The 15863-nt window shown below is 40.2% G+C and overlaps 1 protein-coding gene across 10 annotated transcripts in view; it reads right to left on the minus strand.

Annotated features, from left to right (window-relative positions):
* Positions 1 to 15863, minus strand: part of LOC124303369 (uncharacterized) — a 41077-nt gene that overhangs the window by 10905 nt on the left and 14309 nt on the right. For 8 of the 10 annotated variants that reach the window (XM_046760489.1, XM_046760495.1, XM_046760485.1 and 5 more), the window contains 6 exons: positions 13820 to 14475; positions 11647 to 11758; positions 6532 to 6689; positions 5396 to 5446; positions 3644 to 3924; positions 969 to 1133 (listed from right to left, as the gene is read on the minus strand). In XM_046760489.1, coding sequence (XP_046616445.1) covers positions 969 to 1133; positions 3644 to 3924; positions 5396 to 5446; positions 6532 to 6689; positions 11647 to 11758; positions 13820 to 14475 — 1423 coding nt within the window. The remainder of the gene's footprint in view (positions 1 to 968; positions 1134 to 3643; positions 3925 to 5395; positions 5447 to 6531; positions 6690 to 11646; positions 11759 to 13819; positions 14476 to 15863) is intronic. The other 2 variants (XM_046760492.1, XM_046760491.1) reach the window with 2 other exon arrangements.

A 15863-nucleotide genomic window follows, 5' to 3' on the forward strand; every position in this document is an offset into this window, starting at 1 on the left:
ATGGTAAAAGGTCCGCGTCAAACAGCGTGTTATTTAAAAAACAAACATTCGAATATCAACACTCCGGAGAAAAATAAGGTGTACGTTAAAACCTGCAGGACAAGCTTGGACAAAAAAAACAAGACTTAAAAAAGTACGGATTGATAGACGGATGAGTGATTACGGTTTTCGGGGTATGTGGTGACAAAAATAACGCAGGTAGGTACCCACTACACACAAGGCTGCAGGGTGAAAAACACAAATTGGTTATTCAAGCCGTCAGTGTGTTCAGAGTTCCGTAACGAAGTGGCAGCATGGCGGCAAATTCAGAGCTGTCGCACACCTCGTTCAACGACGCGTTAAAAAACACGTTTCGTGTGTGCGTGTGTACGTAATGCAGAGCAGTCGGAGATTGGTACCCCTAGTCAGGTACGCTTAGGGACAATGAATCTGAGACGGCCAATTTTTTACACCAGACAGTTACGTTGGCAACACTGAGAAACCTACAGCGCCACGGTCGGCCGAGCGCGAAACTAACTCAATCTCGATAAACGTAACATAACCCGTGACCGTCGAATCTAACCTTAAAATACCGCGGGGATAATGACTTGTTGGATTGGCACGTATTTTAAGGTTAGATTCGACGGTCACGGGTTATGTTACGTTTATCGAGATTGAGTTTGTTTCGCGCTCAGCCGACCGTGGCGCTGTAGGTTTCTCAGTATTGCCAACGTGACTGTCTAGTGTAAAAAATAAATGATCCGTCTCAGATTCATTGTCCCCGAATGCAGCTGTACAGTCGTAGTTGCAAGCTTAAGGTGTATTAAGTGAAAGAACACTGGCAGAGTTTCGGGACGGGTGAGATAATGCCGGATGTGTAAAACGACACGTAAAAGCTTGCACAGCTCGTAAGGTAAGGTATGCAACAACGATCAGCGGAGCGGCGAGTCATGTCCCTGGTAGTGATCGTTAGTAGAGGGGTGGCTTACCAGAGGTGGACGAGGAACAGGGTTGGGAAGAAGAGGTCCTCGTAGCCAGGGGTGCTGCTGCACCGGAAGGGGGATGATCTGCCGTGGGAGGTGTTGGTGGAGAGTTCGTCGAGTTCCCCCTTATCTCCCCAGCCTGCTTCAGCACCTGGTATATCGCGTCCACGTCTGCCATGGTACAAACGCAAGCACACAAGGGTGCCGAGGAGATGTTTTTGGTTAGGGTAAAGGATTTCATCAGCGTATCAATTGGCATATCATTGGGCTGTGGTCGTCCGCTCTCCATGGACCAACGGAAACGGTGTGTGAGATAAAAGAAAAAGAAAAAAAAAAGAAGAGAAGAGAAGAGAAGAGAGGAGGAACGAACGAACGAACGAGAAGTAGACGGACAGACAGAGAGAGAGAGAGAGAGAGAGAGAGAGAGAGAGAGAGAGAGAGAGAGAGAGATTAAAAAAAAAAAAACGAGAAAAAGAATAAACCGAGGAAAATCATCCGTCGGATCAATGATTTTGATACTAGCTAAAGCTATACGAGGGGATAAACCGTTCATTACCAAAATTCACCAGTCAACCGTGTCTCTTGGTTAAACTTTGCACACATCAAAGGGACGCGGCTCGTCAAATATTCTATCTATAGCATCGAGCACGAGCTTGTAATCATATTTATCTCGGATCAGATTTTCCTCGTGTTCGTCGTTCGCAAAAACGTATATGTGTTTGGGTATATCGGTTATGTTACGTTGAAAATGATTCTTATATTTACGTGATTTATTTTACATTCTACGGTATTGTATGTGGGGAACTTCTTTATCAATTGGGTCAGTTTTGGTACCAACTTTATAAATAATTTTACGCAATATTACTAGGTGAGAAAACTTGTTGTACAATTTATTACGGATTTTTAATTTAATATTCGTCATTCATTTTGCGTTATACATGTACTACGTGATTATCAATTTCATAGACGAGTTTGACATTCAAAATTTCTGCGATACGTTATTTGATGCGAATTTTTCTTCTCTGTTTTCGATCATGCCTGCCAAGATATGTATCTACATTTCAACAAGCGTATAGGCCGTATATTTGAGTGTTCTTTAAGCCTCTTTTTACCCACCTATCAAACTTGTTTACGTTATATCGTGCCATCGACGCTTACGCGTCTTGGACCGGATTTATCGATCAACAACAATGACAGTGTTTACACACGCGTTAAGCCGGCGAGTTTGAGAATCTTTCGTGTTACTTCTCGTCGTAAAGATACGAAAGCAACACGTGTTCATGTACAGAGGACAGTGAGTGCTGAGTGACGGTAATTGGAGGTGTAGTTATAACAGTAACCGCGTTGAAACAACACGTTTTTCTGCCGATAATTAGATCTGGAATTTATTCTTTCCTCTATCCTCAACTTCTGAAAGTTCTCGCGTGCTTATTGTGACGAGCTTTTCTGTGTCGGTTTTTACTGTTATTATACTTTTGAGACGAACATTGTCCAGCAATTTCATGTTTACTCCATGTTTTACCGCCTCTGGAGCTCGACTGCTGAAATCTGTCTCTGGACTTCTGTTTCACGGGTTTTTGTAATTTTTATTTGTTTTGTAAGGAAAAGAATCGTACAAGTTAAAAAGTGAGAGAAACTATGAACAAATCGAAGGTGCTCATCGTCAACTCTAAATTCAGAATGCGTTCACTGTGATTTTAACGAAAAGAAAAGTCCCGCCCCAAAAGTTTCCAAAACTGACTAGCCATTTCAGTCACACATTTTTTCACTCAATATCTTGGCCTGAATTTTGGTAATCGTGGGTTTTTTGGGTCGCTGATCACGAATACGAAGTCTGAATTTAACAATTCCAAAATCCGAAATGCTGGATCCAATATGACGATATATCCAAATTCTGACCTCAGATTTTGTGATCAGCGACCCCGAAAACCGCGGAGTAACAAAATTCCAGTCAAAATATTGAGTGAAAAAATGTGTGACTGAAAGAGTTAAAACCGTTGATTTAAAAAAAAAGAGAAAATGATTGAATATTAAATATTGATACTGATATTGGAAAAAAAATATTTGCGTCAACTTATATTTATTTTACAATCCCTTTTCCCCAAGTCCGGTTATAATACTTAATGAACATTCTATTTTTATGTAATCCCCTGAATAAGGATTAATTATTCTGACGAGAATATTAAAAGATGTAGCGTATCGATACCGTAATATTACGATTTTCCACAGTAGAGACTTGAGCATCCGGTTTAAATTTTTCTAAGCCGCTTATCGGTACTTTATTTACTCCCCAATATCTCAGCTTCAATTTCCCGTTGGATTCTTTATTTCACCACATTTCATTCAAAAGTTACGATTACCCATCGATAACCACGCGCATCACGCATCCGGTGGCAATGTACTTGCACCAAAAACACATTGCAAATAATCACCTCAAATTTAATTTTTTCATAGAATTATAACGCAAGGTTCGAAGATATTATATAAATTTTCATAAATTTCCTTCACAATACATGAAATTGGTGAAAAACAAGTTGGAAAAAAAAGACCCGGGTGTTAAAAATCCGTAAAAAATATTTTCGAAACCAGTTCTCTCAAGTAGCAACGAAGCGTGCGAGTTGGCGAAACGCGACCGTATTGACGAAGAAGGTCCCGGGATCGAACGAATCTGAGGGACTTACTGTGATCGGTAGTCGACGAAGTGTCCTCGGCGGTGTGCGAAGTGGTGCTTCGCTGTCTGCGGAGAAGAGGAATTCCGCCGCTTCGTTTCGAGCCAAGACTCGGACAAGTGGCTGGCTGAACGGAAGTTATGCAGTCGGCGTGGACGTTCGTTTTGCAACCGCGACATCGGAATCCCTGTCGACTGTGGCCTCGTAAAACTTGACCGCAGGCATCGCACGGTGTGATCTTTCGGTAAGTGTATTCTCTCCAAGCGTGACCGCCCTCGGATTCCAAATTTTTCCTGGTCATTTGGGTAACGAAATGGTTTCACTGTAATAGTCAGACTTGACATCCTGCCAAATAATCGCTCCGGGGCTTTGTAATTCTTTTTCAGTATTTTCCCGGAACTCAAAAGGCGACTCGTCTCGTTCATTCAGAGATGCGAACAGGTTCGGGTTGAGATCGTTATTTTAGGTTGATTTTTTCACGCTTTGGATAAAAATAAAAAAAATAAATAAAAATTGTCGTCTGTCATCTCCTTTTGAGTTTTTTATTCTTTTGGTTTTATACGATCGGTGTAAAAGTGCAGGGATTGTGAGAAGAACAGAGCCGTACTTACATTCGGAGAGTAAAGCAAGGTGGTGTGCAACATTCACATTCATTATCAGTGTGCCGCGTTAGCATAATTATGTAATCAATGCGAATTAGTGTGTATAACGTATAGTAGCGGCGTTCAACAACGGCTGGGTTGAAGTTCCGAATTCGAAAAGGGCCGAAAGCGCCAAATTTCATATTATTTGGTGGCGAAATTTGAAGCAAGGAAATCAAACTTTTAAGAAACAAGAAAGTTTCGAATGGTCGGAAACCCGACTGGCTCAAAGTTGCGAAAAGCACGATTTCGAAAATTCAAGTTACGAAAAGTAAAGTTCCGATGTAGCGAAATTCCGAAAAATAGAGTTTCGATGGAGTAAAATTTCGAAAATTAATAATATACTCACACAGCGTATGTTTACTCGACGAGTGGGTGTAAGTAATGAGAAAAACGTAAAAACGTTGAAAATCCAAAACAAAGGAATATCAAAGTGGCGAAATTTCACCGAGCCAGAAATTCACAGAACTGAAAATCTTCGGTCATTCGGTATTTCGGTTTTTCAGATTTTTTAATTTTCTCATTCTCCTACTTTCGGAACTTTAATATGTCCTCAAAGTTTGATTTCTCTACTTTAAATTTCGTCACCAAACAACTCGGTATTCCGCGCTCTCGTAACTTTTCACAATCGGAATTTCAACCCCGCCTCGTCCAACAGATTGCCAAACCGCAGACGGTAAGGCGTAACATTTTTGCGCAATGTGAGAACAGCGAAAAATTGCGTGAAAAAATGACGATAAAAATAATAAGATATCGACGATGAATAGAAAAATAATAAATGCAGCATTTCCATCTAGCGCAAAATTGTGATCAGCCATCAAGGGGTGGAAAAATATCGTTAATAAATTGCTGTTCCGTCATTGAATCGATTGCGTGTTCGTGTTGTATTGTCAATGTAACATACGTGTAAATTTCAGCTCCATTTGCATTCATACGTTGCTGGTATAAATGTATAAAAATACAGGTATGTATGTACATAGATTATGTGCTGTGAAAAACGGATGCTTGCGAGTATATAATAACAGTAAAAACGGTGAGGGGCGGGTTGTGAGAGGGTTGCAGATCTTAGAGACGTTTATATGCGGACTTTAGGGGGGGGGGGGGGGGGTTGTTGATAAATTACCTGGACATCGCGACGACGGTGGACACAGCGTGATACATCGCTTGCTTCCCCCTTTGTTAGTTTAGCATTACACAAACATTGACTGACGTTATTTTCCAGCAAATGAAAACAAAACGGCGAAACACCGAAGCCTCCGGATTATGGTTTAATCATTATTGGGTGGAGTATAATTTATGAATTACGTACACACAGGTTGGGGAAGTTGTTTTTTTTTTTAATGTACGATGGTACGAAACTCTAAATCCTGACTAATAACACGGGTCAGCAAATTAAAAAAAAAAAAAAAATTAAAGAAGCACAAAAACATTCCGAGTTTCTATGGATATAAACAAATTTCGATTTCGACAAACATCGAATAATAAACTGAGCCTTAATTTATAATTTGTAAAGTTTGTTTTTGTCTTTTTTACGTTGATAAATAAGTCTTAAAGTTTTTTGTTTATAGCTAATATGGGTGCCCGAAGGGAAGATGAAGGAAAACGTTTTCACTAAGATATGATGGACTTTATCGTTAATAACGTTACCAGGGGCGGTTTAACGAGAGTATGATGGGAGATTAAATTTGGAGTTTGATACGAGAAAGTTCATACGAAAATAGAATAAGTACGAAAAATATTCATTATTAAACTTTGTTTATCAATTCTTTTACATTCGCATTTTATCATCGATTATTATTTTTGAATCAAAGCGATTTAAATGCAAAACTGGAAGTTTGTTTGATTGTTATGTACAGCAAATAGGTAATTTTTCTTAAAATTCGAAATATCGTTCTGCTTTCTACAAAAAACAAACTTTATCTAGTGAAACTAGTTTTTCGCTAACTAGTTACGTAGTAGAAATAAAAACTTGACATCTAGAATCCAGACTCAAAATTCGTTTCTATTAGAATTCGACTGCTCGATACAGAAATCGACATATGGCAAAATAAAATTTAAACGTAAAGAAATGAATATTTATGCGATTATTCTGTCAGAGGTTTTATTTAGCCCGAAAATTGGGTTTCGGGGTGGAGAAAAATTCGCCTTAAATATACCTAGACGCTACAGATCCGAGAGAGTAAAAAAACGTCTTGCAATTTTCGGTAATATAATCGTTATCCTATGCGTGCAGCGTTAAACTACATGTAAGAAGCTTACTTTTCTGCGGGAACCGGCGAGGCCGCTGGAGAGCTTGTTTTTAGGCTTTTAAAAGCTTTGAGCCATTTGTGCTTGGTGCTGCCGGTTGATCCGTTGGACATTTTACGATCGTTCATCCCGTCCTGGGGACCCGCTTCGCTGCCCCCGAAAAGCTCCTTCTAAAAATCGAAAATTTCATTCTTGTAGTCAGAGCTGATCAGTGAAATTCTCATCCATAATCCGTACAATCCGATTCGTCTCTGATATTGCGATCATCTTCGATTAGGAGGTAGCAGGCTCGTTATTGATAAGAAGAATTAGGGAGAATTAAATGCTCTTCAACGATCATCGGATACGAATCCCAAGAATATAAGTAAAAGAAGATGAATTTTTCTATAAGAATAAGAAGAACATTTGGAAAATTGCACCCTTTGTCGAGAATTATTTTTTCATACAAAAGTGACAACAACGTTTTCGTTAGACTAGATCGTAAAAGCGTTTCAAACGAATCTCTCGTCTGAGGTATTAAAATGGAAATTGAATTTCAAGCTCAGGGAAACCGATTTCTACGTTTCGATAACACGTAGAATCGAACCGTATGAATTAAAACGACGAAGAAAATGATTGAGCGTTTTGTTAAGAAGATTGTTTAAAGTGATCGTATAACCGAGTCGTATTACTCAGTGAGATTTTTGATCAACCTGCCTCTGGACTTCTGTTCCACGGGTTCTTGTATTTTTTTTTTTTTTGTTTCGCACGAAAAGGCACCGTACGAGTTGAAAAGAAAAAGAAACTATGGAGAAATCGGAGGTGTTCATCGTCAACTATAAATTCAGAATGCGTTCACTGTGATTTTAACGAAAAGAAAAGTCCCGCCCCAAAAAGCTTTCAAAACTGACTAGCCATTCCAGTCACACATTTTTCCAATCAATATCTTGGCCTGAATTTAGGTAATCGGGGGTTTTTGGATCGCTGATCACGAATATGAAGTCTGAATTTGACAATTCCAAAATCCGAAATGCTGGATCCAATATGGCGATATATCCAAATTCTGACCGCAGATTTTGTGATCAGCGACCCCGAAAACCGCGGAGTAACAAAATTCCAGCCAAAATATTGAGTGAAAAAATGTGTGACTGAAAGAGTTAAAACCGTTGATTTAAAAAAAAGAGAAAATGATTGAATATTAAATATTGATATTGATATTGGAAAAAAAATATTTGCGTCAACTTATATTTATTTTACAATCCCTTTTCCCCAAGTCCGGTTATAATGCTTAATGAACATTCTATTTTTATGTATTCCCCGAATAAGGATTAATTATTCTGACGAGAATATTAAAAGATGCAGCGTATCGATACCGTAGAATTACGATTTTCCACAGTAGAGACTTGAGCATCCGGTTTAAATTTTTCTAAACCGCTTATCGGTACTTTATTTATTCCTCAATATCTTAGCGTCAATTCCCCGTTTCATTCTGACAAATTACGTACGAATTATGCGCGTGAAAACAAGTACGAGCGTAAGAACGAACAGACGGACTTTGTCCGGCGAGTGCGATGACGGTTGATGGAAGTAGAAGAAGAAGAAAAAACGTGATTAAAAAAAAAAAAAAAAAAAAACAAACTGTCAGGCGACGAGGCGTAGAAGCATGAAAGCACGGGGACGGTAATGCGAGCATTAAGGTGAGATTCGGGTTATACTGACAATTCGGGAACGAAGAGTTGTCCAGCCCATGGCGATATTTCGATAAGAGCACCCTGACCTAGCCAGACGCCGCGGCTTGCACTGGTTTTGGATTCGGGCGAGCCATGTTGACCCAGTTTTCAAGGCGCATGCCGAGACACACGCGCCCCTTTATCTCGCTCTCGAAGCGAGGAATTCGATAAGTCGAGCAGCGAGGCTCGATTCTCGACAAGGGGTGCACTCTTTGAACCGAAGCTCTGTCTCTTTATTTGTTTATCTTCGTTATTCTTACTGTCGTTATCGCTTGCTTATTTAATTTTATTTACCAACTTATCCAAACCGAAAGAATTTTTTAGTTCCTGTTACCGCTCGGTCCTTAATTATTTTCATTTTTTACCACGATCGAAAAATATAGTTCCGGGTAGAAAATGAAAATTAGTTTTACAGCCGATACCGGAAATTCTGGTGTCCGTTGCTATTCTTTCTCATTGCGATCACTGTTGCTATATTTTCTTGCAACTGTTGCGAAAATTTAACGCTCGTGCGACGATAAATTGACGTTAAACCGTTGTTTAACTGAAAAAGTAGAGTAAACCGAAGAAACTGATTTTGCGTTGCAATAACCAAAAAAGGATCGACGATAGCGGAAAATGGTTAGGCGTACCTCGTTTTTCGTAATTCCAACGATGTTCAAACAGTTTTTTTAACGATACCTGTTTTACTCAATTTTTCGACTTATTGTAACAAATGAAATTCTTCTCGGTGCGGCACATTGAATATGAAAACGCTCGTTTGTCAGAGGAAATCGGCGATCTTAAGGCAATTGAATCTGAACATAATATTAATTTGAAATAACAATTTCCGGTATCCCGAGTGCTTTATCCGACCTTACATATTCGTGAACTGGATAATGGATTTCAATTTGTGTGATAAAGATTCAAAATTTAAGGAGTGAAAAAGCTTTCCGATAGAAGATGTCGATTTGTCGAGAATTAGCGAAATCGTGCGATGATCCAACCTAGCAGCCATCTTATTTTAAAATTGACTCAATCTATCTATCCATCTATCTGTCTGTCTATCTATCTGTCTATCTCTTCGCCTATCCGTGGGACCCAATTCAATTGAACAGGTCACGAAGGTGTGAGTTCAATTTCGCCTTATCGAATTATAAAAAGGTTTTTGCCACTACTCAAAGCGAAAACTCCCCCTCTCTCTCTCTCTCTCTCTCTCTCTCTCTCTCTCTCTCTCTCTCTCTCTCTAGTCGTTCGCTCCATTATCACACCCTCCTAAAGTCGCACCTTCCGCTCTTTCCCTGCCATGCCTTCTCGCCCTTGAACCACGCTTCGAGCACCGTTTCAAGTTTCCACTTACGATCAGTCCCTGATTTTAGTCCAAGCAGTTCTTGAAATCTCGCAATTACAATGAAAAGGTGGAAGAAGTACGACTGAGTAAGTCTTTGAAGTGTTTTGAGGAGGCTGTTTGACCAAAAATCGATAATTTTTAATAATTTTTACTAGTTTTACTGATAATAGATAGTCGTGCATTGAGATATTTATCGAATCATCGTACAAGTGAACTACGGAGATATTTAATTGAAAATGGAAAAACGAAAGATCAAATTTCCAAACCCCGTTTCGAATCACTTCGAAATCGGTAAAACTTTATTAGATACGTTAGATTTCAATCTACGATAGCTCACTTTGTTCAAACGGATTATATTGCCTGCGAATTCAGTAAAATACTTTTCTTTTTTATTACGTCGAAATCGTTAAACGGTTAATTTTACAACATTGCAGCGATATTGATTCTAACGAACAATTGGTAGTACAGAATTGACAGCTGGAAAAAGAAAAACAAAATCTTACTTAGATTTTGAACCAGTCAGAAGCGATTTGAAACAACGCAACGATATCCTAGCCGTAATTGTTTAATTTAGTTTTTATGATAATTTGATGAATACTCAGTGCAATAAAACGAATAAAAAATATCGATTTTCGTACTCGACCCAACGATGACGGTTTAAAAAAACTTCATGCAATAGAAAATTCGTCTTTTAGTTTGAAATTCGAAGATTCTATCATGGATTCAATTCTCTAGACATTTGTTACAAGAAACGATCGACAATTTTTTTCCAACCGAAGCTCGAGGGAGTGTCGGAAGTTTTCCATAATTGGGGCTGCAAAACCGACAGATACAAGCGTTGAAACGTGTCGAAGAAAACAGCTAGACAATAAAGAAATGGAATTTCGCTGAGTGACGGATTATATTTTCAGCTTGAATTGAAAGAACCGTTAACCCGTCCGAGTGAGTAATTTTATGGTGAGGATATTTTGGGGTTTTCTCCTCCAATTACTCGGTCCGAATCGAGATTTTGCTCGCGCGGGTTTATAAATCCGAATACCGACCGCAAGTATCGGGAACAAGGCTTCCGGTAGCTTCAACTGTCGGGTAAGCCTAAAGGGTGCAAATCACTCTGTCCGTTTCAAGAGTGAAGGCTCGATTCGGGAAACAGAGGTATTCACTCAGCGAGGTAACGAATAAAATCGGAAAGAAAGAAAAAGAGAGCTGGATGAAACGAAGAGGGAAAGAAGAAGATAAGAGGAGAAACGAGCAAGGTGCGACATGTGCGGAGATTTTTTTTCACCAGCCTGTCGTATCTGTCATCGTTTGTGTTTCGTCGAATTTACCTCGCATTTCGCTGACTCGACCTTGTCACTTTTTCAACCTTCCAAACGACCCCAGTCAGTCTTCCATGATCCAAGGCTCAAGGGTCACGGAACAAGTTGTTAACTTGTAGCGGCACGAAACACGCGGCCATCTTCTTCAACGGTCGGCAATATATCAGAAGCACGAGCGGAATTCATAAGGAGACCTCTTTCTCTCTCTCTCTCTCTCTCTCACTCTCTGTAACGTCCTCTTAAAAGCCTCCGAAAATCTCGTCGTTTCGGCGTAAATTGCCCGATATAGTCACGTAGCCACTCCAACGACTTTTGGAATATGTAGCCGAAAAAGGGTTAAAGAAAAGGTGGAGCCGTACGAATTACGCGAAGCGGAGCTTAATCGACTAAGCCCGAAAGCTCCGATGACTGGTTTGATTTTAATCAGCGCGAATCCGATAAGAAATGGATGAGTGAATGCGAAAATATACAGAAACGTACAGCCAAAGCCGTGCTTTCGATTGCGATAACACATTCACGAAGCTTTTTATACTAGGAGACGTCACTTGGCTGATCACTCCTTTGACGACGGAGATTATTTATTTATTTTTTTTTTGTGTTTTCCTCAATGCATGCAAAGCTCCCTTTACCTCATTTTATTTTTCTTTCATAGCTCGTTTGCAAAGCGAGAGTGTCTCGGGCTCGGAGAGTTCGCAAAGCCGTGAAACAAACCCTCGCTCGAAATTATGAGCTAGCTACGTTTAAACATTAAAGTAATGACGGAATACGAGACCTGAGCTTGCACCGCGGCTAGTTGGAGGTGAGCAACCCCCAGGTCAAAACGCTTCAACGATATGTCCTCTTGAAGTTCCGCTGCTTTGGTGAACAGGCTGCTTTCTGCGCTTCTGAAAACGGAGAAGTCAGCTTTTACTTTTTGCTCGTTTACCCGCTTGTGAATTAAATTATCGATTCCTGTATCTGGAAGGGTGTTTGAGATAATAACAATTCGCGATTTTCCACCATGGCACCCTCTGAAAATTTTGCGCAGGTTAAAAGAAAGGTTTTGACCAAATATGAGCGGTCTACGTTACGCGGAGGATCTTTTACTTTTATGCATTTTTTAAAAATTTATGAAGTATAATCGTGAATTCATTTTTTTTTTTTTTTTCATCCCTTACATCAATCGTAATAACAAATTTCGTAACAAAGAAAATCCACATTTGTAATATCAAGCCTCCGGTTGATGTTTGGAAAGCGTATCTGACGACTTTTTCATTATTTATTCAATCTCATAAAATATTAATAATTCAATGTGAACTTTTGATTCAGGGGAATAAGATTCCGGGTTAATATATCCTTGTGTTACGGACCGTAATCTTTGGGTTGAATATTTCAGTAGCAGGAATGAAATAATAATTGAAGAGCTACGACGTATTTCTTCACAAAATCCAAGAAAAAATGTCCGAAAAAGTGAAAAATCAGATGAACGCGATCTTCCACATAACGTAGAGCGCCCATCTTTTCACAGAACCTTTCTTTTGACCCGAACAAACTTTTTAGGGAGTGTCATGGTGTAAAATCGTGAATTATTTTTTTCTGAAACACCCTACAACATTAGCAATCCGTGGGTAAATTTTTTTGCGTATAATCAAGGATGATGATCATAAATTTCATCGCTTGTTCGTTATTTCAATTCTGTTAGAAGATTGCGAAAGCTTTTAACCTAACAGATGAAACTTGGAAATTTTAAACCGCTCGGGAAGAAGATTGGCGAAATTCTTAACACGAAAGTCACCTAGGGATGAAAAAAAAACGAGGAAATCAAAATTTACGTACCCTTGTTTGTTACACACTGTATATTTTCGTCCTTAATTTTACATTCCGATGTAAGCTCCTTAATTCGCGCCTGCGGTTATGCGACAAAGCTTTTACCCGTCATAATTAAAAAACGTTTACCCTGCGCATAAAGTCACGAATATAAAATACTCCGTACGTATCAAGAGAATTTTAGAGCTTAGAGTGCTAAGTCAGATTTTGCATTTTTTTTTCTCACCTCCTAAGTAAAGTGAAATCGTTTCAAACTCTAGAAAATAATAGACTTGCAATACTGTGCTTGCGCGGTAATCAAAAAGTTTAGAAAATTCAGTGAAACACTTACGTTTTGCAATTATGACATATGCTATTCTACAGATGCGTGAGACAAGATATATTTCGTATATTTCATGTGTTACTTTTTTTTTTTTTCTATTAATCAATTTCCCAAATTTTTTCTATAGTAAAAATACAAGCGCGATCATAAATTCTGTCATTCTGCCAAATTTTGAGCGGTTTTGTTGCTGTGCAAGCGATGAAAAAAATGTCAAATACGATTCGCTAAATTTCGTCGTTGAAACGTGAAGGGTCGACTTTCCCTTAAAACAGCTTGGAAGTTAGAAATAACAAACTTAACATTTTTACCTTGGTAACAAAAAAAACTAAAGATTGTACTAAACATTTCTCCACAGATTTGGTATAAAATTATTCTGAATTTTAGAAATATCGATACCGACTCGTAAAAATGCATCATCTTCCACAATCTTCTCGTTGTACAGATATATACTTCAATACTTATCACGGTGACTTTCGAAGCATTTCCATAACAATCTTTAGTCCCAGATTTAGCATAAGATATGTAAAAATCGAGTCGGAATATCCGACAAGAGGGGGTAAGAAAATTTTGTCCTAAAATATATTTCTATCGTTACAATAAATAAGACGCATCGATTCCGAGCTATCTCTCGTCGTTTCAAGACGAATCATGAATAGGCAATTAGAGTCGTCTCGTGACCCTGTATCAAAATGCAAATAACAAGAAAAAAAAGTACAAGTAGAATGTGTCACGAACTTCGTAACTCGTTGCGGTCGGGTTGAAACATTGAAGTGCGTGCTTTTAAAATATTAACAATCTCCCCGCGGTGTATACTCACTTTCGCTGAATGCGAACCAGGGCCTCGAGCGAGTCCTGGAGGCGGCTTATCTCCTGGGTGAGACGGTCCGCCTCCCGTCTGAGGTCCTCCATCAGGGGTGCGGCGCTGGTTCCCGTTGGCACGAGCTCATCCCGTAAATTAGGCACCTGGGCCAGCCGTTCCTGAGGCACCTGCTCCGGGGGTGACGGAGGGACGAAGAGGCGTCGCGGTGGCTTTCGGGTCCCGGGGGCGGGAGCCAAGCTTCGGGCAACGAGCTGAAGGTCGTTGGCCGGAACGACAGCGCGGGCCTCTTTAGCCGCGGTCTGAAAGCGGCGGGCCTGATCGGCGGCCCGCTCCCCCCCCGCCTCGGCAATGCCGGCCATGCAGCTCCCCGCAAGCCCGCAAAGCTCCTCGTATACCTCGGTCATCTCCTTGAGGAGATTTGGCAGACAGTGAAGCTGGTATCGTTCGGTTATCGCGTTAGTCGCCCGCAGCTGGAGAACGTAAGCGTTGTGGGCCTCAAGGTAGGACCGCTTAAGGCCCTGGTGATCACCCCCACCTTCAACGTCAACGCTCAAAAGCGCGGCGTAAGCTCGCTTGTAATCGACTCGGGCGCGCTGGAGCTTCTCCTCCGTTTTACTCACAACCTGCTCGTACGCCTCGCGGTGGGCGAATATCTGCGTCACATAACCAAAATCACATTGGCGACTAAGTTAGTCGACGATCCTTAAAGCTCGGCCCGCGGGACGTCGGTTACCAACCGCGTAAACGTTGAGCCGTTAAACGAGGCCGGTGGGGTCGATTGGATGCATCGAGTTACGTTACACGGACTTGATTTTTTTTTTTTTCTAATCATATCTTTCGATGATTATCGCGATAAACTCGTCGACGTTGTGCGGTCGTTGAAATAAGCGGTTAGGGGAAAACGGTGAAAATTACCAGATTGAGCTTTTTTCGTATTTCAACGATGCAGGCGGGCCAACTTAATTAAGTTTGGCTGTAAACCGCAGCTTGCTCGATTTATCTAGATATGGAACGGTTGGAGTTAGCGCTGTGCGATTAATCGATCATTCAATGATTTCGATTATTAGGTTTTCCAATTAATCGATTAATCGAAGTCGCTTCGTAATAATTCTGCACACCAATCGGTGTATGAGTCGAAACCGTCGATTAATCGATTAATCGGAAAAACTAATAATCGAAATCATCGATTAACCAATTAATTGTAAAAACGATTAATCGAAAAGTTGCTTAATCGAAGCTGCCGATTAATCGATTAGTCGCACAGCACTAGTTTATGACTAATTGACCAACTTTTGTCAGTATCTGAATAACGACTGATAACTGTTACAAGTCTTGTCACTCAACTGTCAAGTTTCACCGGTTTCCTCCCCGTCTAATGACTCGAAGACTAAAGTGATCAAAAATATTCTGCAATCATGATTCAGAAATTGAACGGACGTTAAAATCGGTTGATCGTTGTACCTGACATGCGAGTGTATAATCGCCCCGAAGTAAGGATCGTAAGTTTTTACGGCTTCGTGTTAAGCCGGTGCTTGCAGAGGAGTAAATTACACCCGGATTTCGGACAGTAGGTTCATTGTTGTCAGTCTCGGAGATCTTACACAATGAGTTACTCTCGGACATTTTGACGAGCCTGATACTTTTATTCGCAAGGAGTCATAAACCGTCAAAAGAAATACCGAAGCTTTATTGGGTCGTAAAAAACGCAGTGCCAACTCTACGCATATCGCGATTCCGTTCGTTTCTTCCAGGAAATAGACTCGACGTTGCAGAGTCAGGATTATATGGCAGTCGAGTACTTTCTCTAGCCAACTGCAACTGCTGGCTCCGCGGTGCACCGACCTTTTATTAAAGTGCTTTTGGACTGATTTCAAAATTTCTTACAGACCGCAATGCCGCGCTAGGAAATTTCACGAGTCGAAAGGTCGTTTCGCCAGGTTATAAAAAACGGTTCTTATTTCTTAGTCAGACAAAACGCGATTGATTCGTGAGTAAAAAAAAAAAACCGTGATACATGAATAAATTTTTTTTAACAAGGCCA

This window comes from Neodiprion virginianus, chromosome 4 (assembly GCF_021901495.1).
Source record: "Neodiprion virginianus isolate iyNeoVirg1 chromosome 4, iyNeoVirg1.1, whole genome shotgun sequence".
In the NCBI taxonomy this organism is placed as follows: domain Eukaryota; kingdom Metazoa; phylum Arthropoda; class Insecta; order Hymenoptera; family Diprionidae; genus Neodiprion; species Neodiprion virginianus.